This window comes from Hyaloscypha bicolor, assembly GCF_002865645.1.
Source record: "Hyaloscypha bicolor E unplaced genomic scaffold K444scaffold_55, whole genome shotgun sequence".
Lineage (NCBI taxonomy): Eukaryota > Fungi > Ascomycota > Leotiomycetes > Helotiales > Hyaloscyphaceae > Hyaloscypha > Hyaloscypha bicolor.
Window position 1 is genome coordinate 1 of NW_020194557.1, and position 24,537 is coordinate 24,537.

General features: G+C 48.3%; 11 protein-coding genes across 11 annotated transcripts; 4 read left to right on the forward strand and 7 right to left on the reverse strand.

Moving 5' to 3' along the window:
• The first annotated feature begins 2,365 nt into the window (after window positions 1–2,365).
• Window positions 2,366–3,658, forward strand: K444DRAFT_611065 (uncharacterized protein). Its single transcript, XM_024879874.1, has one exon. It carries the CDS (start codon window positions 2,453–2,455, stop codon window positions 3,209–3,211), a length of 759 nt encoding a protein of 252 aa, XP_024738751.1. The 5' UTR covers window positions 2,366–2,452; the 3' UTR covers window positions 3,212–3,658.
• A 92-nt stretch (window positions 3,659–3,750) lies between these two features.
• Window positions 3,751–5,072, reverse strand: K444DRAFT_662046 (uncharacterized protein; the record flags this gene model as incomplete). Its single annotated transcript, XM_024886648.1, has 5 exons — window positions 4,544–5,072; window positions 4,375–4,468; window positions 4,131–4,322; window positions 4,002–4,070; window positions 3,751–3,955 (listed from the first exon to the last, which is right to left on the reverse strand). The coding sequence occupies exons 1-5, from the start codon at window positions 4,878–4,880 to the stop codon at window positions 3,751–3,753; spliced, it is 897 nt and encodes a 298-aa protein (XP_024738752.1). The 5' UTR covers window positions 4,881–5,072.
• A 6-nt stretch (window positions 5,073–5,078) lies between these two features.
• K444DRAFT_356879 (uncharacterized protein) lies at window positions 5,079–6,048 on the reverse strand. The gene is made up of 2 exons (XM_024872144.1): window positions 5,850–6,048; window positions 5,079–5,795 (listed from the first exon to the last, which is right to left on the reverse strand). The coding sequence occupies exons 1-2, from the start codon at window positions 5,857–5,859 to the stop codon at window positions 5,278–5,280; spliced, it is 528 nt and encodes a 175-aa protein (XP_024738753.1). The 5' UTR covers window positions 5,860–6,048; the 3' UTR covers window positions 5,079–5,277.
• An 849-nt stretch (window positions 6,049–6,897) lies between these two features.
• Window positions 6,898–8,094, reverse strand: K444DRAFT_627899 (uncharacterized protein; the record flags this gene model as incomplete). Its single annotated transcript, XM_024882860.1, has 6 exons — window positions 6,898–7,099; window positions 7,151–7,207; window positions 7,264–7,335; window positions 7,394–7,468; window positions 7,515–7,898; window positions 8,018–8,094. 6 exons carry the CDS (start codon window positions 8,092–8,094, stop codon window positions 6,898–6,900), a joined length of 867 nt encoding a protein of 288 aa, XP_024738754.1.
• A 1,412-nt stretch (window positions 8,095–9,506) lies between these two features.
• K444DRAFT_525474 (uncharacterized protein) lies at window positions 9,507–11,829 on the reverse strand (the record flags this gene model as incomplete). The annotated part of the gene is made up of 6 exons (XM_024874449.1): window positions 9,507–9,965; window positions 10,021–10,922; window positions 10,968–11,290; window positions 11,341–11,492; window positions 11,552–11,714; window positions 11,777–11,829. 6 exons carry the CDS (start codon window positions 11,827–11,829, stop codon window positions 9,507–9,509), a joined length of 2,052 nt encoding a protein of 683 aa, XP_024738755.1.
• A 259-nt stretch (window positions 11,830–12,088) lies between these two features.
• K444DRAFT_611068 (FAD/NAD(P)-binding domain-containing protein) lies at window positions 12,089–13,805 on the reverse strand. The gene is made up of 3 exons (XM_024879875.1): window positions 13,478–13,805; window positions 13,164–13,417; window positions 12,089–13,112 (listed from the first exon to the last, which is right to left on the reverse strand). The coding sequence occupies exons 1-3, from the start codon at window positions 13,536–13,538 to the stop codon at window positions 12,132–12,134; spliced, it is 1,296 nt and encodes a 431-aa protein (XP_024738756.1). The 5' UTR covers window positions 13,539–13,805; the 3' UTR covers window positions 12,089–12,131.
• Window positions 13,806–14,152: 347 nt separating this feature from the next.
• On the reverse strand, window positions 14,153–15,812 carry K444DRAFT_651866 (Indoleamine 2,3-dioxygenase). Its single transcript, XM_024885742.1, has 3 exons — window positions 15,348–15,812; window positions 14,702–15,298; window positions 14,153–14,653 (listed from the first exon to the last, which is right to left on the reverse strand). Exons 1-3 carry the CDS (start codon window positions 15,648–15,650, stop codon window positions 14,303–14,305), a joined length of 1,251 nt encoding a protein of 416 aa, XP_024738757.1. The 5' UTR covers window positions 15,651–15,812; the 3' UTR covers window positions 14,153–14,302.
• Window positions 15,813–16,079: 267 nt separating this feature from the next.
• Window positions 16,080–17,788, forward strand: K444DRAFT_611070 (kynureninase). The gene is made up of 3 exons (XM_024879876.1): window positions 16,080–16,282; window positions 16,334–17,149; window positions 17,210–17,788. Exons 1-3 carry the CDS (start codon window positions 16,105–16,107, stop codon window positions 17,629–17,631), a joined length of 1,416 nt encoding a protein of 471 aa, XP_024738758.1. The 5' UTR covers window positions 16,080–16,104; the 3' UTR covers window positions 17,632–17,788.
• A 1,347-nt stretch (window positions 17,789–19,135) lies between these two features.
• Window positions 19,136–19,953, forward strand: K444DRAFT_718356 (uncharacterized protein; the record flags this gene model as incomplete). The annotated part of the gene is made up of 2 exons (XM_024888425.1): window positions 19,136–19,466; window positions 19,565–19,953. The coding sequence occupies 2 exons, from the start codon at window positions 19,136–19,138 to the stop codon at window positions 19,882–19,884; spliced, it is 651 nt and encodes a 216-aa protein (XP_024738759.1). The 3' UTR covers window positions 19,885–19,953.
• A 498-nt stretch (window positions 19,954–20,451) lies between these two features.
• Window positions 20,452–21,117, forward strand: K444DRAFT_611072 (YjgF-like protein). Its single transcript, XM_024879877.1, has 2 exons — window positions 20,452–20,693; window positions 20,818–21,117. Exons 1-2 carry the CDS (start codon window positions 20,490–20,492, stop codon window positions 21,016–21,018), a joined length of 405 nt encoding a protein of 134 aa, XP_024738760.1. The 5' UTR covers window positions 20,452–20,489; the 3' UTR covers window positions 21,019–21,117.
• A 1,294-nt stretch (window positions 21,118–22,411) lies between these two features.
• K444DRAFT_662052 (uncharacterized protein) lies at window positions 22,412–23,817 on the reverse strand. Its single transcript, XM_024886649.1, has 6 exons — window positions 23,785–23,817; window positions 23,244–23,739; window positions 23,130–23,198; window positions 23,021–23,077; window positions 22,867–22,950; window positions 22,412–22,813 (listed from the first exon to the last, which is right to left on the reverse strand). Exons 2-6 carry the CDS (start codon window positions 23,723–23,725, stop codon window positions 22,600–22,602), a joined length of 906 nt encoding a protein of 301 aa, XP_024738761.1. The 5' UTR covers window positions 23,726–23,739; window positions 23,785–23,817; the 3' UTR covers window positions 22,412–22,599.
• Between the last annotated feature and the right edge of the window lie 720 nt (window positions 23,818–24,537).

Sequence of the window (24,537 nt, forward strand, 5' to 3'; positions counted from 1 at the left end):
TATTTTAAGTAGTAATAATAGGTAGAGGCACAGGAAGAGAGGGCATAATATGTAGGCGATTTTTGGTAGGGTGCGCACGTGCCACAAATCAGACATTGAAGGTCGAAAACCAGATTCGAAAATCGCTTGGTCTTCTGATCCTTACGGCTTTCCGTACATAGCCCTCTTTGGTACGCGCCTCACCAGCCCTCTTCACGTTTGAGCTCTGTTCTTAAACCATCGGTATATACCTGTTCAATGGAGCCAACGCCATAAAAAGACAGCCGCCCCGTTTGCCAAATGCTCAAACGACTATAAAGCAGAGTACAGAAATCTATTATGGTTGGTCCTTAGCCCATGAGCCAGAATCCCTCTGGCCCGAATTCATCCAACATGAAAAAGAGAAAAGTACAGATGGGATACGCCGTAAAGGATTTTTGGTTACAATCGGACTCGATTGCTTGATATGCATCGGATTGTTGGAGCGAGATCATGACGCAGATTTGTTGAGGGAAGTGCAGGGCTGGTAAAAGGCTGTTCTGGAAGGATTCTGGAAACAAAACCCGTTTTGATTAAAAGTAAGATTTTGACTTGTCGAAGACTCGAAGCGAAGCTTTTGGTTACGCTATGTGGCTGGTGTGGGAATTGCGGCAAATGATAAGAGAAATCTCCCATCACATGATTCGGGAAAATACTTAATCGCCGGAGGCCTAAGACTGGTAGTCAGGGAGGTCTTCCCCAAGATTAATACCCCTTCGTACCTTCTCGTGCTCCCTTCTCTTCTTAGAGCGTGGGTTGGGGTCTACCCCTAATATTACAGACTGTAATCTTACCTCTTAGGGTATTAAAAGAAATACGCTCTCTTACGCGCTTTTATATCCCGGGGGGCGGGGGAGATTTCAGAAATCTATCTTACATAGCTTTCTGTCTTTCCTTATAGAGAGATCTTCCTTTTACTCTTTGCATTTGCACCTGCCTGTGCGGCCCCTGGTACCTGGTTTCTGAGTCTCAGTGGCATTTCACGTGTAGGGAAGTCTTTCCCACTTACTAAAAGTAGGATAGCTTCTGCCTGCCCCGCTTAGCAGGCCCTTTTTCATCCTGAACATCAAAGAAGTGCATCTCTGAGTTTTCGTACCCAGCAATCATCACCAAGTGACCCAGCGGTCCCTGCAGCTGGAGTTCGAAGTTTGATCTCCGTTGGAACCAATTATTGCACAATCATCTACGCCAACAAAATCGAGGTCTTGAGTGGGGTGTTAAAATTTGGTCATGCATAATTTCTTGTTGATGGGAAAAGAGACGGAAGTCTCTTGGGTGTCCCTTGACGGGGCATCGCCCCGAGCGGCCATTCCCGCCTTGGCATCCATTTCATCCCAGATTCATGAGCCGGGTCCACGCGTCTGGAGACGGGATGAGCACAAGAAACTTCTTGGGAATCATCAAAATATCTAGCGATTTAGGCCCCACAGAAGGGAATTACCTCAGTGCTTTGCAGGCTCTTGGTTGCCAAATGTTCATCACCCAAATGACATATAGTTAACGTCGTCTCCAATTGTGCTGAGCAATCACTATTAATTCATCCACTGTTGTCGGCGCTGGGGCCGGAAGAGGCCCAGTGGACAGCCCCTCAAACCCAGAACCCGGCGGATTGGTTACGACCCCCCCGGGAACCTTGCGAAAGCGTGCCGCTGCCGAACGCATTTGGTTGTGGACCAAGTTGAACCGAAGAGGATCTGATAAATCGTCACGTCGCTCCCGGCAAATCCGTTCCCCAGCGCTGTCCCCTCTATCGCTCGGTCGAAGTTCCTTCCGCAGCGGCCGCCAGCCAACTGTTGTCACCTGCTTGTGAGACACCGGTTCACTGAGGCAGTCTCTTCAAGACAGCGATAAGTCAAAAACGGAAGATCCAAATCGACACAGCAGTGATGTTGGCCAAGTCAGTCTGCTACGGATACATTGGGAACGCGTGCGACGGCAGCTACTTTTAAGAGCAACGCGGAAACCTCGGCAACCGAGTATAGGAATCGGGATGTATGAATATATTTGGCGTTTGGTGGTTGGTGGTTGGTCGTGGAGCATTTTTGCAGCATGAGCGATTTGGGCCTTGGGATTAATGTTTGGAACATGCATACTAGTGTATTTTTTCTGTGTGAACATAATTTATGGAAGTGACTGATTCTACTTTGTAGTCTTCAGGACAAGAAATAAGACTCAGTGGTAAGGTACCTCAGTATCCCCAACACCATGTGAACCCTTTGAGGTAGGGCGTCTTCAGAAGGGAAGAGTTGATTGGCCCCCTAAACTTCGACGTCATCGAGCGCCCCGCCTCACATGAGCCACACAAACCTGCTTCACCCCCCTTAAACAGATCAAGTGATCTAGATGTGGCTTATATCTTCCTAAAATTTAGAATACCCTTAACAACGATCCATCTCGATTTCCACCCAAAATATCAGAACCCCACTGCTTCAATATGGCGTCAAAATCACTCTCATTCTCAAACCTGGAGCCGGAAGCGCAACAAGAGGAAGAGGAGGGGCAACAACCAAAAACTCCTCGGAAGGTGGACCCACCTTCGCCAAAGATCCTCAAGAAGAAAAAGCCTGTGCCAATTCCAGAGCCAAAAGCGCAACAAGAGAAAGAGGAGGAGGAACATCCAAAAATTCCTCGGAAGGTGGACCCACCTTCACCAAAGATCCTCAAGAAGAAAAAGCCCGCGCCAATTCCAGAACCAGAGCCAGAACCAGCAACACAACCCGAACCACCCCCCAAAACACCCTCCACGCGAGAAAAGCTCCTCTCCGAGCTCTCAGACCACCTGAAACGCGCTGAGCAAGCCGCCGCTCTTGCCTCCGCCTCTCGAGAGTTCGCCCAATCCACTCAAGATGAGGAAGAATCCGCCCACGCTCTCGAAGAAGCGCAAAAGCAAGAAAAGATTGCCGAGAAGGAGATGAAGATTGCGAATCGGTTGCAGAGTGGGGTTTGGCAGGGAGGAGCGGCCGGCGCGGGGATGGGCGCCGGTGTTGGTGCTGGACTCGGGACGCTGGTCGGGAGTGTGGTCGGTGGTGTCGTGGCGATTCCGACGACGGGGTTGGGGCTGCTGGGGGGTGTGGCTGCGGGGGCGGTGCATGGGCCATGGGTCAAGATGCCTGGGGTGGGGAAGAAAGATGGGGAAGAGGTGGAGACTGAGGAGACGGTTGTAGAGGAGGGGGGCCGGAACGGGAAGGGATGATGGGTTGTGTAGGTGATCTGGAATTGTTTTGAATGCATTTTGATTTCTTGCCCTCTTTTGAAGCTTGCTCAGAGTTGAAATTAAACTTTAATTCATCCAGATACAGGAGGGGGGTGTCTGAAGTCAATCCCTTTCCGAAGTTTAGTGAAATAGGGAATTGTCGGATGAGCTGAAATAAGCGAGCGGAGAAGAGGGAAGGGGAAAATGGGAAGTGTTAGTAGGACGCCTTGTGAAGTTATGCGCGAGAATTATAAAGCTTACCGAAAGACAACTATTGCTATTGTAAATGACAAAACAAATGGACTAGGGGGGGTAGCATAGCTAAATTGCATAGTATCTTGTGAACTAGCACATTATCATGAGTATATGAAGTGAGGATATCTAGGTTCATCAGACATTATTCATGCCAGTCTCCAGCAGCAGTCAATAATCAGAGACAAAAGAGAAGCATCCAAAAAACTAGATCTGTTCGTCGTGAAGTCCGTCAACAGCCGTATACAAGTGATCATTTCTCATCCTCCCCAAATATCAGACTCCAACTATGCCAAAGTCTTATGCACTTGTCGTAAATGTTGCTTAAGATGATCTTTCCGTGCAAACCCATTTGGTGCTGCCCAAATGCAAGTTGGAAATCTACAGTGATGTTCCTTTATCCCTGAATGGTTTTTCAGATGTCGGGCGAGCTCGAATTTCCGTGTGTAGGAGCGGGTACATCCGTCAATGTGACAGGCGAAGTTTGCAGAACTAGATTAATCAGATATGACTGTCAAGGAAGAAATGATGAACGTACGCTCGTCGGTTGACATTGGGCCTTGAGATTCGCGATGCCGTTCGAGTTGGTGGCATGTAGACTTGGTGGCTGGAAGATCTTGTCATTTAGACCACGGAAGTTACGACGTGGAATTTGATGTTTGCTTACGGTGTATTGCCGATCATCGGATCTTCTGAAGTTTGAGTTGCGATTGAAGTCATGGACCTTGCGGCAGTGTTGGGAGTGACGGCCAGGGGTGGGGAGTGTGTGGGGTGAGGTTCTTGCTGCCAAAATTCCCAAGAAGGGGCTTGAATCATCGGTTGAGGTAACCAAAAGCCCGTTTTATCGGTAGCGGAGGCTCTGTATGAGGTTTTTAGTTGATTCCGGGCTTGGGAATTGCGAGGATACCTACTCGTCATGGGTAGTTTGCGTAAATGTTGAAGGAGTTGGTGCGGTAGAGTCGAGAGACGTAGAAGTCATCGCATAATTATGGACATTCTCATAATCTGTAACATTTAAAGCACCTTCCCCGATATCAAACGATGGTATATAAAATGACGAGGCTGTATTGGACATCAAACCTCCCATATTGTGCTCGCCAATATGGTGACTCGAATTCCCAGTCTCGTTGCTTGCTCCCTCTCCAGATTGAGAAGGATTAAAATACCCCATGCAGTTGGATGACGACTGAGATCCGAAAGTTTCTGCGACTGGCGTTTCGTCGTAAGGAGAAGTCGGGTGTGAGATTGATGTCTCGCCGTTGTTTCCGGTAATGTTTACAGTTAAGCTAGAGTAGATCTGCTCATCAGGGCACTCCTTGTGCGACATTTCTCCACTCTCCTCACACAACACATTGAAAGATGAGATATCATTATCCTGTCCCATTTGGGTAGGATAGAATAAAGGATAGAAGGACATTGTGCTAGGAACAGGTTTGAAAGCTTGACTTCACAATGGTGACGCAATAATCAGACTCCTGGCATGAGAGAGTGCAAGACGAAGGATCCCTTGGAGACTTGGGTCGTTCTGTTGTCCCGACTGCGGCAGGAAACCTTCAGCGTCTGTGAGGGCTTCTCTTCTCGGTTCGGGAATTGGTCCAAGAGCCACGGCTTTGACACTTGGTAAGTCGGTGATATCCCAGGAACGGTGTTCCTATCCTCTGGATTATTCAGAACTAGACAATTGGAGTGTGTCTTCAAAAATTCCAGGCTTCGGTGTAGTCTAGGCTTGTGGTCTCGTCAGCGGGTGACGGTTTCCTTGAGCAGCCTAGGGCTGACATTGATCCGGGAAGTGTATAGCAAACTCTGTACCCAAGCTAGCGTGCTGTTGTTCCGATAAATATACACTCTTGAAGCAATAACAAGCTTGGTGATCGTTTTGTGAAAATTTCCGCTGCAAGTTGTTTCAACAGGTTACCACCGATGGTCAGGTAGATAAGAGCTATGCAAAGGCTATTGCTCCGTCCCAGTCCTACGGCAGGAAGTGTGTTCTCTGGCGATGTATAACCTACCAGAATCTTGTTGCCTGGGATTTTGACCACAAGACTAGATGGCCATGAGTAAAACTGTGGGGTTGGGGAGTTGCGGTGGCGTATGGGTTGATTACTTTCTATATCGACTCCTTTGGTGCATGCACATCGGTCGGATGGCTTCCTTCTTCGAAACCTCGCGAGGGGATCCGCCTTTGAGGCTTGTTTCCGGGAGACAGAAAACAAAACAGAAAGCAAAGAACAGAAAGAAAATCGCTGTCCAGGAGAAAGAATCCGGTAGCCCTTGGAAGCAAATTCGACAGTCCAAGGGAAGAAAGGCGGAAGTTCAGAAGGGGCCGATGGAACTAGACAGATTGAGAAGTTAGTAATTGCCGCTGGTCAAGATGGAATGGACCCACCGATGCTCATGTAAAAGTCCCCAAACGGATCATGGGGGGACGGGAGGGAATGAAAAACCAGGCAAGGAACTGGGTTTGATCTCGGGTTCAGGAGCCACAAAATCAAAGCCAGGGGAAATCCTCAATGGAAATCGGGAAGCAAGCTCTGGATAGCTTGAGTGAACATCCAAGCCGGCAGGCTTAAAGAAAAAAAGTCGACCCAGCGGCAGCTGAGATCTCCTATGGGTACTAAGGCCACAGCCGAATGGCTTGCTGGAGTCAATTATCGCTAAATACTCAAGGGATGTTGAGAACAAATCCAGGGGCTCCTGATGGGGTGGTAGAAATGAAATCCTTGATGGCCTGAATTCTTTGGTGACCTCCTCGCGGTTTGGTACCGGATGTTAGCCTTAACTGGTACTGACTTCCAAGCTGGGTAGCTTTCCGGAGTGGATGCTGGCGGAGGTTGAGATGAAGGAGGAAGTGGCGAAGGAAATAAGTGTGGTGAAGGGGATAGTTCGGTGCCTAGACCTTGTTGATGACGTCCCGGGGAAGGTGAAGAAGACGCAGGAGAGCAAAGCACGGCGTGTACCTTAAGCACTGGAAGCACCCACACCAAAATCCCGCCCTTTTTTGCCCTTTGCCCTTATCGCACCATCCCCAAGCCACTCGGGCTCTCCTGCAGGCGCTCCAGGCTAGACGAGGTCAGCTCCAGGCCCTCACCGAATCCGCCCAATCGCAGCAGTTTCGGATTTAAAGGGCAAATGTCAGCCCCTGTATCACCAGCTGACAGATGTTGGTTGGGCTGAAATGAATGATTTCTATTGCTCGTGTGCTGCAGATGGACCAAAACACAACGTTGAGCGGACAGAATGCAAAGATTAGGAACGAAGAGGTCTGGATTAATAGATGAGAACGAGCCAAGCATTGTTGAGATTTTGACCCCGAAAAGAAATAGCGACCGTTGACCCCATACCAAAATAAAAACTTGAATCCTGCCTCCCAAGGAGATCTGAGCCCAAGAAATAAAACAAGCCGCGAAATGCAGCAATTGCCCCAATGCCTTCTATCAAGAAGCCCCGTGGACCTGTCTTAGGTGTTGCCTGAGGTGGTCTTTTCTGGAGAATCCGTTCTGGCCCGATCTTCTGCAGTTCGTGAATATGCAAGCGTGTGGTTTGGTACTCGAATGTACTCTTTTATGCCGCCGCATTTCATGAACTCTTTTGTAAGAGCGGTGACAGCCGTCGGTATCACAGATGAATGGACCAGAACTGGAACAATATGTTATCACTTGTTCTGAAGTTCTGAACCGAGTGACTTACGGAGGTATGGTAGCGCCAGGAGTCGTGCTACTTTTCAGGCTGCTCTCCTCGGAGGCGCTGCATCGCTGAGGTCAGAAATATACAATTGAATGTGAAGACAGGGATCCACTTACTTCACTGAATTGAGCAACTGGGATCCAAATTCTTGTAGAGAGTTTGACGGAATCGAAGGTGATCCGCAAGTCCTGAAGACAATGAGTTGGAATGTCTAAGGATAGCTTTCGTAGAATAATCTAAACTCACAGAGGATTTTCAATAGAAAGCACCTCTACTAAGTTTAACCCAGAAGCATAAAACGACCCGTCTATCTCAGTGGACCTATTGAAGTGTGAGCTTAGTCCGACAAAGGAGGCGGCGAACTTACGACGGAGGTGATGGAGTTGATTTCAGATCGAGAGAAAAGTGAGAGTTGTTCAGCTCGCCGCCGCCGACGGATACAGAAGACAAAGCTGAAGCCGCCGGACTCTGAGATATGAGATAATCATCCAAGATGCCAGAGTCTTTCGGAGATTTTTGGTAATCATTTGCGATCGAGACATTTGAATGCGGGGTTGGTGCGTTGCTGCGAGGGTACGATGTGTTTGGAAATCCTCCACCCATTCCAGATCCTTCCAACCACCCCACATTGGGTGCTGACTGAGAATCAACATCGCCTCGTGCATTGATGACAAGCCCTGACTCCCAGCCCTCAAACTGTAAGCCGGCCGTCTCATTCACTTCTTCCAAGAAGTTTGTGTAAGTATATGGTCTAGAGAGCAACGTTCCATTGGCTCGAGCCGGTAAAGGGATAAGACATCAGAAACGAGGAGTACGAGCAGTTGAGCCCCTGAACCACGTAAGCTCTGGTCTGAATAAGGGTTAGCTTACCTTTCTTGGTGACGTCGTGACTGTTCAACTTCTGATGAAACAAAACAGTGCTCAAAGTTAGATATCTCCAACAACATATCTGCTTGTTAGATAGTCCAAGTCAGGTGATTCGGGAACAGCTATGGAGAGAATGGTATGGGAAGGGGTGTCCGGGAAGGGGTGGTCCAGGAAGGGTCAATTTTGGATCCTGGACCTCCGGTCGGAGATCAAAAAGGGCCGGTGTGGGTCATCAAGTGGAAGGATCAAAGGAAATTATCAGGATCAAACTCAACCAACTCATAACCGAGCCCCGTTTCTGATGTCTTATGCCCTATCCTGAGATCAGTGATTTAAGTAAATTGTCAGTTTCTACACCGAGATTGGATGCGATAACATTGGGTGACTCACAGGAGATCGGTATTGCAGAGCGGACAGCACCGGGAAACAAAATGGTTTGCTGTCCGTTCTGCACGGTTGGTCGTCGATGCCATCTTGAGGACGGTCACGGCTCGGCGGGAGCCTATATGCAACACCTTCTGCACAGGTGGTATATGTCTGCGTCTGCGCGGCAGTATTGGGTTTTTTCAGCTCTGTGACAACAAAGTAACCGTTTCCGCCCCCAGGGTTATTAGCCCCTTGGTTGGTACTTTGAATCGAAGGTGTGCTTGAAGAGAGAAAATGAATAGCGGCGACTGGATCTATTTATCGAGATGCGCTGTTACTGTAACCGACCTTGCCCATCCCGCCCTTTCGCTAAAGCCGCCTTCTGCGTTCTGTTACTTGTGCCCATCGAGATGCGCTGTCAATCGGCCTTTCCCATCCCGCCCTCTCGCTAAAGCCCGCCTTCTGCGTTCTGTGTCTTGTGTCTTTTGGCGTACCAACCAGAACGAAGGCCCAAGCCACGGGATCTTAAATCCAATATGATGATCGGGAATCCATTTTCAGGGCTGAAATAGGATAGCGAATCGGAGAAACGTCAGAAAGATCAAAGAGAATCGTTCCAAAAGGGCATTTGCCACATGAACGTTGAAACCATGGAAGGGGTGAAGTCAAACATTGACTGGGACTACCGTAGAAAGATGAAGCGTTAAGGCTACGGTACGTTGGACTCCAGTATTTTGCAGCTATGAAGCCCCGTCGACGCTGGTTGCCCGACCTTGGTGCTTGAATATTCTCAGCCGCGCCCCTCTTGTTGAAATGAAGCTTGATTGTTGTGTTTTCTATGGAAGCTCCGCTTCCTTAAAACTCTGGAAATTACGACTCCACTTAAAGTGGGCCACACAGAGCGCACAGCCCCTGATTTTCAACACCTCTGTCATCTCTCAGTTCCAGCGACAGAGGGAAAGACGATGTGTCGTCACGTCAACTGAACAATCGAACTCCTGTGCTAGAGTCAAGTAAATTCGTTCCTATATTCAACCATTTATCCTTGTACAATCGTGGGTGGCTTCGAGGGCAAAGACGATGTTCGTGACAAATTGGCGTTGCTAGTCAATCCAGAACCGATCCCTTATCCCCCGGAAAGACTATCCATATTCCACCAATTCCCATCAACTTCCTGCCTCTGATGAAAAAAGCTCTCGGCCAAAACCGCCAACTCATCATCGGAATACACCAGTGGACCCATTACCGCAACATCAGACATATCCTCCAGACTCATCTGCACATTCGATCCTTCCGCCATAGTCGCAACAGGAGTCAGGTTCCCGAATTCCTGCCTCTCAACCCGAGTGGGCTCTGGAAGAACAGATGTCTGTGCCATTTCTGTCCTGGATGCAGGGAAATTCGAGTGGAGTAAAGGCCCAAAAAGTCGGCGTGCAGAGTCGGGGACCTCGCTTGAAGATGCGTATTCTAGGACTTCGAAGAATTGACCGAGGTCAATGAGGAGTTTTCTGTTCTGGCGGGTTGGTACATCGCTCGCGACATGTGTTGAAGAGACTGTTTCACTCAGTCCTTGGAGTTTATCTGCCTGTTCAAGTTTGTCAGTGAAGTAGTCGATTCTGTCGAGAGACTATAGCACGTACTATTCGCCCAACATGAGGCCATTGGACGGCAAGACCCCTGATAAATCTCAAGCATTTGGCAAAGCTATCTTGCTTTTCTTTCCTCGTACCGGGGTCATCCACAACACTTCCCTGGAGGTATATAGTGGCTACAATGGCGACGCAATGTCCCAAGAATGGGTCAGTGACTTTGAAACCCTTTGCTTCGAGCATCTCGATGAAATTGATGATCCATGATGTATGCGAGGAGATCAGATCAGACGTATGCTGCAAGAAGATCTCCGGGATAACACACTTCGAATTACGTAGTCGGAGCGATAGTAACAGCGGATGGTTGAGTAAACACAAATTGGTGTGATATAAAAACTGAATAAAAAGCCATGGTCCCCAGTAATCTCGATGTGCATTTAACTCTTCCAACGGCCGCTGGGAGAAGTTGGCGGGCTTAAATCGATGCATCCACGGCATTCGTGTCTCGAATTCCATTTGCTGTGCTAGAATGGTAGAACCATCTGATTGTGAGGACCAAGGAGGGAGGCTGCTTGGTTTCCCGCGCCTCCATGCATATCGAGTGGTCTTGAACCACACCTCACTCAGTTGGATGGCATAAGCCATGATGCCTTGGTCTGAAGACGTCTCCCCATTTACACCCTCACGCCCAGGTTGCTCACTTGGCTGACCAAGATTGAGTGGGTCGCACGGAGTAGCTGGATACCATGGATAGTTGTCTTCAGCAGCAAAGTCAAGTACCGTGAAGTCGGCTCCGTGTAATTTCTTGAGAAGAAATAGGCCCCAGAAACATCGCCGCCGCTCTTCTTTCTCGTGATCTGAGATTGCCACAGGTGCCTCGAATGTCAGTCCAGCATTATGGGCCAGGCTCATAGCCAAACTGGTCTGGACACTTGCACGGCGGGTGAAACCCTCTAAATAGTCATGAGCTAGAAGTCAAATCCGGGAAAGAGCCATACCTGTAAAATCGATGAGGCTTAGGAGACAGAGTGATTGAATGGTAGACAGCTCCACGAGACCATCCATTACTTTCTTCGTGACAAGCACCCTCGCTGCTTCGACGTAATCTGTGACGATTTTTGCTTGGCTCTCGTGGTTCGATCCATCTTCGTTGAATCGCAACGTAAGAGCAAGTAGAGAGAATAAAACTTCAGACTCTCGTTCCCTGAGTCTCTGGACAAACGTGGAGCGGTCGAATAATGGTAGGGGCTGGCAGTCGCAGTACAAGAGGTAATTCTCCCCAGTGCTGAAAATGATATCCCAGGGAGGGAGCGTAGAATTCCTTCTCACTTTTAGAAGAACGATACATAAATGTACGAGAAGGGGACTTACGTATCAGGTGGTCTTGAAATCGATCTCGGCCTTAATTGATGCAAAGGATCTGCGGGTGAGTCGGACAGCTGCTGTGATACGGTGTTGCTCAAGGACGCTTGATTGGCAAGTACCTCAGCGAGTTGAGATTCAACATGCATCAGGCGATCCTCCTATCTTCCTGGTTAAAAAATAAATACGACGGGAAAAGATACAATGGCAGCTGACTTACTAATCTTCCGTCCGTTCTCAACGTTGCGGAATGAGGTTGAGGTGTTGGCGAGGCGCTGGTCGCGACCCTCTCATGTCGTTCATCAGCGTAGTAGCAGTTCTGACGTAGTCGAGTACAATGAGAACAATTCGGCTTCTCTCCAGGGCATCTTGATTTCTTGCGGCTATCAGGTCTAATCAGTAACTGGATACATCCGAGCTATGAGAACGGGGTACAAAGGCTCACCGGCACGGTTCACATGCCTGTCGGACACGTTTGGCGGGGCGCTCCGAAGACATCACGTTCTTGTTTTCTTCCCACCACCATGATTTTCATCCGGATGCATGCTGGTGGCGCTCAATATGAGTATCCCAGGGATGGCGGAAGACGTGTTGTTGGTTTTGTCCATCAAAATTGGAGCCGCTAACTCGCCACAATCTTTGGCAAGGGTACAGTAAAATACTTTCTACTAGGCCATTTTAAGGCAGTACCAAATATTACCCGAGAGTAGGGAGATAAAGGAGGTTCCACTTGATAATCACTAGTTGCGATTTATAGTTTCGGTTCAAAGGGTATAAATTAAACTTGATCTATTGCAGAATCACAAACCAACCCTCAACTCAACCCCAGCTGCCGCAGCCTTCTTCTTCACATCCGCAGGCATATCATACTCGTTCATCTCTTCTATGGTCAACTTCTTATTCTCATCCACCACCTTGTATAAAGGATTTGACGTATTACTTGAGAAGCCAATACGCTCTGTGATGTTTACTCTCGCCCTTGCACTGGCTTCTTGGACACGAGTTGCACGAGGTTTGCGGACTTGCTCATAAACTTGAAGTCCTTTGCTGATGTCTTCAGCGGTGTTTGTGAAAGAATAATCCTTGCTGAAAACAAGACCAAGGGCCGCAGCGTCTTCAATCGCTTGACATGCGCCCTGACTTTGGTCGGGCATCATTGGGTGTGCGGCGTCGCCCATGATACAGGTTGTTCCTGACTGCCAGTGGGGATATGGTTGATGAACAAATAACCGCCAGGGTTTGATATCCGTGGAGTTCTTGAACAATGCCAAAAGGTCTGGGTCCAACGTTCCGAAAGGCTCGAGGAGTTCGTCCACGCCAACCTGGTGACTCCATCCTTCACCAGGATTCTTGGCCTTTTCAACTGGAAAAAAACAGTAGAATGAATGGAGTTGTCCCTCACGACATGGCGAGAAAACAATCTTGTCGATCCCTTGGCCACCCCAGTATTCGATTGATTCGTTTGGAGAATAGTCGTGAAGACCGAGTTTGTGGATATCCTCCGTAGCAATGATGCAGTGAAGACAGTGAGAAGTCGACTGTTTTCTGTCGGGAATGATGCCTAATGTCTGTCGTACTAAAGATCCAATCCCATCGGCTCCAACGATCAAGTCATGCTTAGCTTGCATACCATTTTCGAAACTGATGATGCCTGCTTCATGGTTGATCTCCAAGGCTTTGTGGTTGACCTTGAGAATAGACGGGATGCCTTCTCCAGACTCGCCCACGGCCGTCTCCATCAACATTGCATGCATATCGACTCTGTGGAACATGTTGTAGACCTGTGCCAGCAGTCAGCACAATTCGTAACAATTTGGGCGACCGTAACATACATATCCCCATCTTTCCTTGTAATCCGCAAGATCGTATATGTTCACATCATTACCCGTCTTCCAGTCGTGGGAGATGAGCTTCTTGAGAACCACAGGTTTCCCCTTTGGGATGTCCACGCCCCAACTTTCAAGCCATCTCGTGCCGTTTGCCGCGCAACTAATTGAGGCGCCAACTTCTCCAGCAAAATCTGCTCGCTCGTAGATTGTTACTTTGTGGCCCGCCCTTCGAAGTGAAATCGCAGCGCATAAACCTCCTGTTTCACAAAAGGTGGTTAGTTTAATGGCATTCGAGATTTGGATGGGAGGAGGCCTACCAATTCCGCCTCCAATAATGGCAACGTCCAGCACCCGCCAAGCGTTCTCAACTGATCCCATTTTGGCAGTTTAGATTCGAAGAAGACAAGAAATGACTGAACACTTGTGTAACAGATTGGAGGTAGATGGCAAGACAACTAAAGGGAAATATACAAACCTGCGTGGGGACTATGTACCCACCTTGAATGCACCACCCTTCTCGGACGGACACCTTCGTGGGCCGCGCCCACCTAGAGATAGGATAATGGCGGAGTCCCACGCGTTAGTAGCTGGCAAACTGAATCCGCCTGGCCTCATCATGTTGTGGATGGTGCGGTTGAATGTCCTGTTGGTTGGTGAGAGACGGGTGCCGTCCGAATCTTGGAGGTCCGGAAGAGATCCGTCTCACAAGCCGGTCACGTGCTGGCAGCTTCGCTGACCCGAGAATTCTCCGTTGCAAATTCTCCTTTTGGCCAGCACAAACCTGGAAGGCGGGACGGTGTGGACAGTGGGGCCATGCTCTCCACCGAAGCCTTCTGGAAGCTCCCTGATGCTCCACATGGCTGGCCACTCACGGTTTTTACCCAGTTCTTGAGAGAAGCCCTGAGGAGGGCTTCACCGGAAGATGGCCCAAGACGTCTCGAGTGATCCGGTCAGGAGGGAGCTCATTTGTCATTAACAACTGTCTAGTCCGACAGCAAACACCGAAAGAGTGGACAGCACATCTGATGCGTTAAATTGTCTTGTTTACATTCTTACACTGCATTCGTTTGAATCTCTATCTATGCGGTCCGAAACGCCAATGATGCTCTCTTTCTACAACTATGTATTCTGCTCTCGAATCCTCAAAACGAGGCTGCGTTTTTGGTCTCATCGCGGCTCTGTCTAAGAAATGGGAGCAACTGTGTTCCTCCCGTTCCGTGAAGCTCTTTCTCCGGTGTGATTGACGAGGCAACAGCTAGGTTCCGACCAGTGTCTTCCTTCGGCGCGTATTGCTTCGATGGCCTGATGATATACCGGGCGATGATCTGAATATGGATGTCTCTGAATTTGCGGAGTTCGTTGACTGCAAAATTGTAGGCCTCACCGAGCTCGGGTACGCTTGTCTGGGCAGCAGCAAAGTCTCGGATGCTAGCCATGGATTCTACTCGTTGGAGAAAAGTGCGATGTGATCGCGGCATGTAGTTTCTCATTTCCTGTTATGTTTGTCAGTGGAAGCTCCCCTGGGATTCCGGTGTTCCTACCTGGAAAAACTGGTTCTTGGAACCCGAGTCTTTTGAATCCCAGTGCTCCACCCCAAGGACGACGTCGCAAAACGCGATGAGAGAACTTTGCGCATTACTTCCGCCACTGAATTGTCGCCATTCTCCTTTGCCGTCGCCTTCGTCATAGAAGACCCCATTCGGAAGCCCAGCCACAGCCATGTTTTTGCTTCCAGCCAAAAACGGCCGGATTTTTTGATAGAAGACATCTGGTGCACATTTCTCATTCATCCTTTTCAGTATGGCACCCATTTCCCGAACACAATATCCAAACTTGACAAGTGCTGCTAACACTATGTGGGAATTCTTCGTCCGGACAGCAGCCATCGCGTTCAACATTACTGGGATGATCTCTGCACCATGTGCTTCGATCGCAACAGAGATGAGATAAAACCACTCCTCATCTTCAGTCCCGGTGAATGTATGCAAAACCTTGAGGTTCTCTATCCGACTCAAGTCAGTTTCGGATGAAGGAGCTTTGAAATTCCAGAGGTTGAGTGCCGAATATGTGGCTGTGGGAGGCAGTCCAAGGTACGAGGCTATTTCGAGGAAAGGGACGGAAATTGATGGTGGTAGACGCTGTTCTTGTCAGATGGCAGCTCGATCGAGTCTAAGGATTGCTAATCACCTCTGATGGTCCTCCGCCCTCAGCACTATTCCAGATATACCCGTGCGTGAGAAATGAGAGCACTTGGTATGCTCTTTGCCATTCTCTCAATGTCTGCAAGTGCGAAGTTGACAGCACTGGCAGGTTGTCTACATGGCAAATAAGTGCCTTTCTTTTCAGGAGAGAGGGCAGCCGTTCAATTACATCCTCCCAACTTGAATAATATGGATCGCTCAATCTATGCAGAGGTAGTTCGTCTGGCAAGAAACCATGTCGAGGCGAGACACCGAACTCGGCCATGTCAACATCGATTTGAGTTAACATTCTGAAGGCAGCTAATGACGAATGCGGAGTTCAAGAAAGGGCAGAATTTTTGTTGCTGTTCTTAAAGGAAACTTGTGAGCGAAAGTTGGGAAGTTGTATGGACAACAGGAGATGCTTTTGTGTAAAGTGACACGAGAGTCAGATGATTCTCACGTCAGGCAAATTAATTATGATTTCAAACCTTTCTTGCGGTCCTTCTCTTGGGAAGTCTCTCACGAGATCGGGCTGGCCCGCCCTTTGTCGCTGTTCACGGATCCGGAAGCGGAGGCGGAAAACCTCAAAAAAAATTACGAAAATATCGGGCAAAAAACCTTTCACTAATGCCACTAGATAGTTGCCGATGCATGCCGGTACAATCGAAAGTGTTGAGAGCGGGGTACAAAGTGAGTGAGGTTGTACCCTTTCTTTTCGTCTGCACTATCATCAATATCATTTTCAAGAATCACTGCTTATCATGGGTTCAATCGGAACAGAAGACCTTCAGCGAACTGAGAAGCCGACTTTCCCAGGTGAAGCAAATACTTTAGAATACGCAAAATCACTTGATTCAAAAGATCACTTGCGTTTATTCCGCCAACAATTCAAGATTCCTTCAAAGCCAAACATCAAAGCAACGAAACTCGTCAAGCAAGGTTTGCCCCACTAACCCCTCTTTCACGTGACCATACTGACATTTCCTCCAGAACAATCCGATGACCCATGCATTTATTTCTGTGGTAACTCTTTGGGCCTCCAACCTCGAGCAGTACCAGAATTCATCCAAACCCAGCTCGACACCTGGTCAACGATTGGTGTGCACGGTCACTTTCGCCAGCTAGAAGACTCCCCCCTTTCCCAATGGCAACTACTAGCCGAGCACGCCGCTGCAAGATGCGCACCCATTGTTGGTGCTGCCACCTCAGAAGTAGCAATCATGGGCACCCTCACCATGAATTTGCATCTTCTTATGGCTAGTTTCTATCTTCCAACCGCAACCAAAAACAAGATCATTCTGGACTGGAAAGCGTTCCCCAGTGATCACTTTGCCATCGAGTCTCAGATTCGAGGCCACGGGTATAATCCTGATGACGCAATGACCGTGATTGGGCCGGAGGAAGGAGAGTACGAGGTCTCAACTGAGAGCATTTTGAAAGTCATCGATGAGCACGCTTCTACCGCCGCCTTGATTCTCCTCCCTGGAATCCAGTATTACACTGGACAACTTTTTGACATCAAGACGGTCACTGCATATGCACAATCTAAGGGTTTGATTGTAGGATGGGATCTCGCCCACGCAGCGGGAAATGTACCACTGCAACTCCACGACTGGAACGTCGATTTTGCAGCTTGGTGTACATACAAATACATGAACGCAGGCCCCGGCTCAATCGCAGGGCTCTACGTCCACGAACGACACGGCACCGTCGATTATTCTCAAGATGCACAGAAGCCCGTGTTCAGACATCGGTTGAGTGGGTGGTATGGTGGTGATCAGGCGGGACGGATGAACATGGATAACCGTAAGTCCTTCCCAATGTCTCGTGAGAAATCGGAGTTGATATTGGCTGACTGTATGATAGATTTCCGACCCAGTCCAGGGGCATCAGGATACCAAGTCTCCAACCCCTCAGTAATCGACCTTGCCTCCCTCTGCGGCGCCCTCTCCGTCTTCAACCAAACATCCATGTCCTCCCTCCGCCTCAAATCCGTCTCCATAACCGCCTACCTCGAATTCCTCCTCCTATTTAACACCGACGCCCCTACCCGCGCCTTCCGCATCATCACTCCCAGCAACCATGAAGCGAGGGGTACGCAGTTGAGTGTTCTCTTAAAACCAGGGAGATTAGAGATCTTGATGGAGATGTTGGATGAGGCGGGCATTGTGGTGGATAAGAGGAAGCCGAATGTGATACGTGTGACGCCTGTTCCGTTGTATAATACGTATGAGGAGGTTTGGAGGTTTGTACAGATTTTTAAGAAGGCGTTGGAGAGGTGTGAATGATTAAGTGTGTGGGATAGATATAGATGGTATATAATCAAGATACAGATCTGAATTTTTTCGAGCCTTGGAGGCCAATCCTTGACTATTGGGGATTACTTGAACAGGCAAGGATATTACAGAAAATAAAGTTCATTGTTCCTACACAGGCACATTCGTGGTCGATTTTCGCCTCCTCTCACCTTGCCCACAATTGCAGTCAGCGTCCTGCTAACCCTCTCGAATCCAATCAGTCTTGGCCCCCACGGAGTTCCAGCAGGAGGCTAAACCAGTTGCGCCGCATCCGCGTAGGATTTTTCTTTGTGCCAATCAGAGACAAGACGTTCCCGCTCTTAGTCCTGATTCAGGATGTTGACCGAAGTAACTCCTCGAGGGCTGGAGAATCAGCCGGAACAAGCTATATATTGGGGCTTAGTCCCAGATCTTTATCTGATCTCCAACGACCGCTGAGTGGCGTAGACAACCAAAATAACGCACAAGCCTTTGGCTGCATTAGTTGCATCAGGCGGGTATTCCGAGGTACCGCTAAATGACAAGAAGCACCATGTATCTTCAACCCACGAGCCTCTTATGGTCCTCGGGAACGGAACATCATCCAGCGAGTATGTACCGGGAATGGTTGAAAACCAACAACATGAAGATGTTTCGTTCCTTTCCGGAAATCTGCAGACCGGCGGCCGTCAACTCCTAATTCCCGGTAGATGAATTTACTGGAAGGTTGCCTATCCTTCCGGTAACAACGTTCATTCTTGGAGCCGCTTCTGCTTTAGGCCATCACTTTTTACACAAGACTTGTGGTGGCAGAGAAGTAGGAAACACCTCAGAGCAAGAATGGGTCATTCGCAGTGATACCGCTCTGGTATTCCTGACCAAAACCTTCTCGGTCAGTGCCTTGGCGATGGCATATATGCGCAACATGCACGGCTTACCTTTCGGAAGAAGTTTGTTACAGTACAGGCCATTGATACGGTTCTTACTACGAGCCATAACCTTCTCTCATTCTCAAATGGGGAGATGTATTGGAAAGACAAAACCGCAACCATACTTGCTTTAGTTATATGATAAATGTACTTACACTCCTGAGAAGAACGCTTTGCTCAATATCATATATGATTTTGTCTATCTCCTCGATTCCAACTCCAGCTCCACGATAAGATTCTACGGGATGTCCGAATTCCACGACCCAAGACGCCATCTACTCAGTGATAGGAACCGGTAGGTCATATGCTGCCTTTACACCCGAAGTCGTGACGCCGAAGACGGCGACAAAGAGCCCTTCAGTCGCTTGGACCCTGTTCCAGACCGAATACTTCCGGTGCCAAGCGAGGAGATCTGAATTGGCACGAATCCAGCTTACGGCTCGCCGGTTTTGAATAACAACAAGACCGAGTTCTCGAAGTATAGGTATGTCGTCTGCGCCATCTGCAACACCTCCTACACAGTGGATTTTGACTTCTTTCAAAACCTCCAGACGGTCCGTTTCCAGCACGTCCAACCTATCCAAACAATGGGGCGTCCCGAGCCAAATGCCTCCACGAGTTCATTCGATGGCAAAAGAGATATCAATGAACAGCAGATCAGAGGACAAATTACAACACAGGGATTCATGGCCACATCGACGGGAGCAACCTGGGATACATTGGCAGACGCGGTCGTTGGATACGTACAGGGAGGGTTCGATTTACTCACAATCAACACGAAATTTCTACAAACCAAGTTTGGCCATGGACCTGACTTGGCCATCGGTACTTTCGATCATAATTCTGATATCCAGGTGCCGTACCCGAACTTGACGCTTGAGAACGGCATTGAGGAGCTGTCAAGAAAAGCCACCCTTAGTGTGTTTGCTCAAGGTGATTTGTGGGTCCCCATTCCACCTATCCATTTTATCATCTCTTTCCTCCAATTCCACAACTGATTCTAATGCTACCGGTAGAACTGGCCACACCAACGAAACGGTTTTCTACTCCTCTGAACGCCTCTTCTACACCCACAACTCACACAATCTCCCCATCCTACGGTTGTGCCAGCCTCGTCGCCCTTCGTGGTGTCTCGATGGGCTTCTGGGCTTGCACCCTCCAAGGCACAATTGATAATGCAATTGATAATGCTGCGTTCTCGACAATATTCATGGTAATGAGAAACCTGGAGTTGAGAGATATCGTGGGAAATGAGGGGGATAACGATGTTCATCAAGTTCCGGCTTCGCTGAAGCAGACGAGTCTTAGATTAGGAAGGGTTTTGAGGAAAGGATAAATGGGGATAGGAACGAGAAGGCTTTGAGGGATGTTTTTTATGTTGGAAGCAGCGATTTTTATTGTTGAGATATAAGAACATGATATAATAAAATCATTGAACAATTTCTCTTCTATTGAAAGAACTGCTGCAAATCTTCGAAAATTTCCTGAGCTTGGATCAATAAAACATAATTCGTTCTGCCTGCACCGCCCCGCCACCCCCTGCTAACACAGGGATTTTAGGCACTTTCTCCCTAAACCCCCAGATAAAGCCCCGGATTCTGCAGTTTATAGCGTTCAAAAAGCCTATAAATTTAGGGCTTCATCCGCTATAGATTGGCATGACAAAAATTGCAACAAAACTCGGGGCTTGATCATATTAGTCACGAGCTCACAGCAGATCGGAGGAGTGAATACTACGCTGTGATTAAGAGGAGATTCAAGGTGACGGTTCGATGTGAAACTGGAAAAGGGGTAAATATTTGGCTCGCTTAGCAATTGTGCGCCTTCTTGGCACCTCCCCACTTCTGAGGGATTAATTTTCTATGCCTCACATCTTATTTCTCAACTTTTCAATTCCACCATAGAGACTCATAATCTTATGAGTGTTATCTAAACCCCAAAATGTCCACCCCTTTTAGTCCCCCAAACCACCCCACCTTCCACCCATCCTACTCGCACATCAGCAGCACGCCCCTTCACCCAACTAGCAAACTGATCACGATTGCGGGCCAGATTGGGCGGGACTCTACTACCAACACAACCCCGTCTGAATTTTTGGAACAGGTTGAAATTGCGCTGAAGAATGTGAAAACGTGTCTTGATGCCGTTAGTCCCTTACATCCCCTTTCCCAAGTTCAATGATTTAAAGATCTCTGGGCGGTGGTGGAGGAGAGTGGATGAAGGGTTTTCAAGGGGGCAAAGGAGCGATGAAGAGGCTGATGAGGAATAGGCGGGTGCAAAGAAAACGGATATTGTGATGGTGAGGCAATATATTGTGAGGATTGAAGAGCATGATTATAAGGGGCGGGTTGAGAGATATATGACCTGGATGGGAGATCATACACCGCCTAGTACGTTGATTGGAGTCGCAGGGTTGGCGACGAAGGAGATGCTTTATGAGATTGAGGTTATGGCTGTTGTTAGTGGGTAGTTTGGGGAACGGTGTTTCTGGTAGAGAGCATTGGCGTCCCAACCAGCCATCATTGATAATCACGGCTTGCTCCCCCTATTTCTGCTTCGACATCCGGCATTTGTGGCTGTCCTTGCAGCTTTGAAATTCCAATGACATAACTATATCCTCATTGTGAATGAATAAACAGAGTTTGGTACAATTTGATCCAACAACTTCTTCATCTTTGAAGCAGACGATCTTCCATCATTCCTCAACTGAAGGTCTCAGTGATTTTCGAACTTCAGCACCGTGCTACCTACCCTCTCTCGCGAGTTCGGCTAATCTAATGGCATTGTCGGCACCCTGAGCATCAAGTCCCCACCTGGCCACTTCCTCGCGGTTGCTGGCCAAGTACTCGTTGAAATAGCCCTTAGCAATCTGACTTTCGGAAAGCTTGCGTCAACCTGGAAAAGCTTTGACACTGTATCAACAGTTCCAGCTAGAACCAAACCAATGATGTATGTGACGAAAAGAAATATCGGATATTATCAATGAACTGTCCCAGATCGGTGAAGGTGCTGTTGTTGAAGTGACTGCTTACGAGCTGCGAGAGCCTGAAGAGGTTGGTGAGTTAGGTTGGTGCCGTTGTTCCCCCCCGGCGGACATGAGGTCAGGGCCGCTTCAGCACGTTCAGAAGCCAAGTGGTGAAATCTGGGAACACCGCGAGAAGTGTTAATTAAAATGGAGAAAGTAACATTGCGAGCCTCAAATTCAAAGCTAATTAATCAAAGGATGAACGGGAATGAAAACCATCAGCAAGTGAGGATAGCTTTTGGTTGTGGCTAACACAAGAGCGGGGCCAATCCTCTCTTTATACACGAGTTGGGTGCCAAGTTGCAGCTGGTCTCAGAATCGGTTCATCACTGGTATAAATCACTCGAAACCCTCTTCTGCTGGTGTTTTCGGGGTTGGACAATCGATGGATCCAGTCAACCCGAGAGCGACAAACCCTTTAACTCAGCTGCATGGACCAGGAAAAGAAAAGAGGAGCTTGCAGAACTCGGAAACTGTCGAGCCATGTTGGCACTGAGGTATCAGAAGAGAAGATAATAGATGTCAAGATGTCTGCAGAGCGGAGAAGGGACAGTTGAGTCAGAACAAAAGCGAAAAGGCCCCTCTCCACAACTGCAGGAACTTCCTTGCATCAAAAGTGACATCGCCCAAGACTCGAGGGGGTGTTCCACGTAGGGCGAAGGAACTGTGCTTAAATGGTTATATGACTGGCTCGGGTTTCCCAAAGGCAGCAAATGAATTCTCAGCGAGCTTCCGAGAGAGGAAGGAATATCGGGTATTTAGAGCAAGAGCGGAACGCTCGCTATCGACCAATTGGAGGCACTACCTTAGAAAATGAGGGATTTCAAAGTTCGTGATCGGAAGGAACATTGAACTTGATAGACTTCGTGTAGACGAAAGTGAGTTGTAATTGCAATCATAGATTCGCCAATCCAGCGCCCCTTCCCTCCTCAGAAATGAAAACATAAAGTAAGGACAAACAACAATAAATCATAGCCAATCCGCATTAACTCCTAAAACAAATCCCCGAAACCCCCCTTCTCCTTCTCAAATTGTGATATTATGGACGTGCTTCAAGTGCTGCCTCAAATGATCCCTCCTCCGAAATCCATTTGCACCCGCACGATTGCAGCGTAAGAAGCTACAAGGATGTGGAGGGTTGGTCCCAGAATGCGTTTCTCTGTGGCGCTTCAATTCGGGGTAGCGCTTATACGATCGGGTACAGCCTGGGCTGTTGCAGGAGAAGCGGCCTTGGGAGTTCCTATGGCGGCCTTAGAGGTGAGATGGGAGAGGATCAGAGACTTTGTGACTTACGGTTGAGGGTGGAGAGTAGGGATGCTTTCAGAGTTGCCGTGGGGAAGGCTGTTGGTAGGAGGATCGTGATTCTCGTTGTTGGATCTGAACATGTTTTAGTTTTGGATGTACGAGGAAGCTGAGTTGATTGAAGCAGAAGATGAGGTTGACTGACATTACGTCCTCGCTAGGAGAGGTACTCTCTTGTCGTATGATGCTCGTATAATCCGCACTGCCTCAAGTTAAAATGTATTCCCATGATAGCGCACCGTTCAATTACTCACGGAAAGTCCATAAGATTCGATTCATGGCCCATAGTTTGAGTGCCCGATCTATACAATGGCGGAGTTACTCTAGTAAAAATCAGATAGAGCACGGGAACGAAAGGCAGGTCTTACGAAATGTGTCCGGGGTTCGAGATGAATGAGATGTTCTCGTCCGAGGTAGTGGGAAAAGTGAATGAATCGTTGTCGAAATAGTGAAGATCATCGTTCTCGAAAATGAGGGGCTCATGTCCTGTGAAACCAAAGTTGCCGTTGCTGGGATCGAAGCTGCTTAATTCGAATGAGCGGGGGGTGACTTCTGGAACAAAATTGGATTCCATCGAGTTTGCTGGAGGGATGTGTGTTGGGAGCCAGTTCTGTTGAACATTATTTGAAGATGGAGTTATGGCATCTGACCCTGAACTGCCTCCCGCAGCTGAAATTCTATCTTCAACAGGAGAATCCAACATATACGGGTCAAAGTCCTCTCCATCCATCGAAATATTTTCCTCATTTCCTCCATCTATCGTATTCGAGAAATTTGCGGATGGTCTGAGGAATCGATGCAATGATTCGACCGAGGTAAAGGGCATGAGACATGAAAGTATGAGGAGCATGGGCGGCGGAGCCCCTGCCGAAGGTAAGCGTGCTGTTCTAGAATATGGTGAGAACCTACATGCTTCGTTTATTCCTAGAATTAGTCGTAAGATTGTAGCTTTATAGCAAAAGACAGGGAAAGACTAGTTTTTACTCTTCTGGAAGGAAAAGCGAAATGTCGTGAATAGAGATATAATATGTGAAAGACGTGTAGAGAAATAAGAATCACAGTGAAAAATAACATAGAACGAATAAGACAGTACAGCAGCAAGCAAGAAAAGCTTGAAAAAATAAGAAGGAAAGGTCAGTATTATAAAACTACAGTTGAAGTTGCTCGAGCAAATCCAAACTCCGATGCCGCATGCTTGATCTCACTCTTTCATGTCTCATACCCTATTCTGTAATCACTGGTTAAGTCGATTGTTAGTGACTGGCCACAGACCCGACAGTTCTAGAGCGCATTGCGGAGGACGGACAGGACATACCGAATAGGTTGACTGCAAAGAGGGCAGCTTGCGAAACCCGGCCAGTTGGAAACCACGTCCTCGGAAGTCATGTCCTTGGAAGTCATATCCTCGATTCCGATTGTTGAAATAGCATGCAGGACACCAACTTGGCGTTCCATACTGCCTGTGCAGCCTGGTCAAAGTCTTCCAAATAGTGAGTGAGGGCGATGACAAATCCAAAAAGTGTGGCCGGCAATCCGATTCAAGTGAGTCTTCGAGGTTCTGGACTCTTGGTAAGTTGATGGAATCTTAGGCTCAAGAGATGGGGTCGATCCAGACTGACTCTGTAGTGGACCAGGGTCTTTTCTTTGTCGGTGATGGCACTG

Excerpts from the sequence above, each read along its gene's own strand:
- K444DRAFT_651866 (XM_024885742.1), bottom strand. The coding sequence starts at position 15,650 with ATGTTAACTCAAATCGATGTTGACATGGCCGAGTTCGGTGTCTCGCCT. Across the intron at positions 15,299-15,347 it reads AGGGCGGAGGACCATCAGAG|CGTCTACCACCATCAATTTC; the intron begins GTGATTAGCAAT and ends TGACAAGAACAG. Across the intron at positions 14,654-14,701 it reads CCAAGAACCAGTTTTTCCAG|GAAATGAGAAACTACATGCC; the intron begins GTAGGAACACCG and ends CAAACATAACAG.
- K444DRAFT_662052 (XM_024886649.1), bottom strand. The coding sequence starts at position 23,725 with ATGCTCCTCATACTTTCATGTCTCATGCCCTTTACCTCGGTCGAATCA. Across the intron at positions 23,078-23,129 it reads TCGAATCTTATGGACTTTCC|TGCGGATTATACGAGCATCA; the intron begins GTGAGTAATTGA and ends AACTTGAGGCAG. Across the intron at positions 22,814-22,866 it reads CCTACTCTCCACCCTCAACC|GAACTCCCAAGGCCGCTTCT; the intron begins GTAAGTCACAAA and ends AGGCCGCCATAG.
- K444DRAFT_611065 (XM_024879874.1), top strand. The coding sequence starts at position 2,453 with ATGGCGTCAAAATCACTCTCATTCTCAAACCTGGAGCCGGAAGCGCAA.
- K444DRAFT_611070 (XM_024879876.1), top strand. The coding sequence starts at position 16,105 with ATGGGTTCAATCGGAACAGAAGACCTTCAGCGAACTGAGAAGCCGACT. Across the intron at positions 16,283-16,333 it reads AACGAAACTCGTCAAGCAAG|AACAATCCGATGACCCATGC; the intron begins GTTTGCCCCACT and ends CATTTCCTCCAG. Across the intron at positions 17,150-17,209 it reads ACGGATGAACATGGATAACC|ATTTCCGACCCAGTCCAGGG; the intron begins GTAAGTCCTTCC and ends ACTGTATGATAG.
- K444DRAFT_611068 (XM_024879875.1), bottom strand. The coding sequence starts at position 13,538 with ATGGGATCAGTTGAGAACGCTTGGCGGGTGCTGGACGTTGCCATTATT. Across the intron at positions 13,418-13,477 it reads CATTATTGGAGGCGGAATTG|GAGGTTTATGCGCTGCGATT; the intron begins GTAGGCCTCCTC and ends TTTGTGAAACAG. Across the intron at positions 13,113-13,163 it reads ACAAGGAAAGATGGGGATAT|GTCTACAACATGTTCCACAG; the intron begins GTATGTTACGGT and ends CTGCTGGCACAG.
- K444DRAFT_611072 (XM_024879877.1), top strand. The coding sequence starts at position 20,490 with ATGTCCACCCCTTTTAGTCCCCCAAACCACCCCACCTTCCACCCATCC. Across the intron at positions 20,694-20,817 it reads TGAAAACGTGTCTTGATGCC|GCGGGTGCAAAGAAAACGGA; the intron begins GTTAGTCCCTTA and ends GATGAGGAATAG.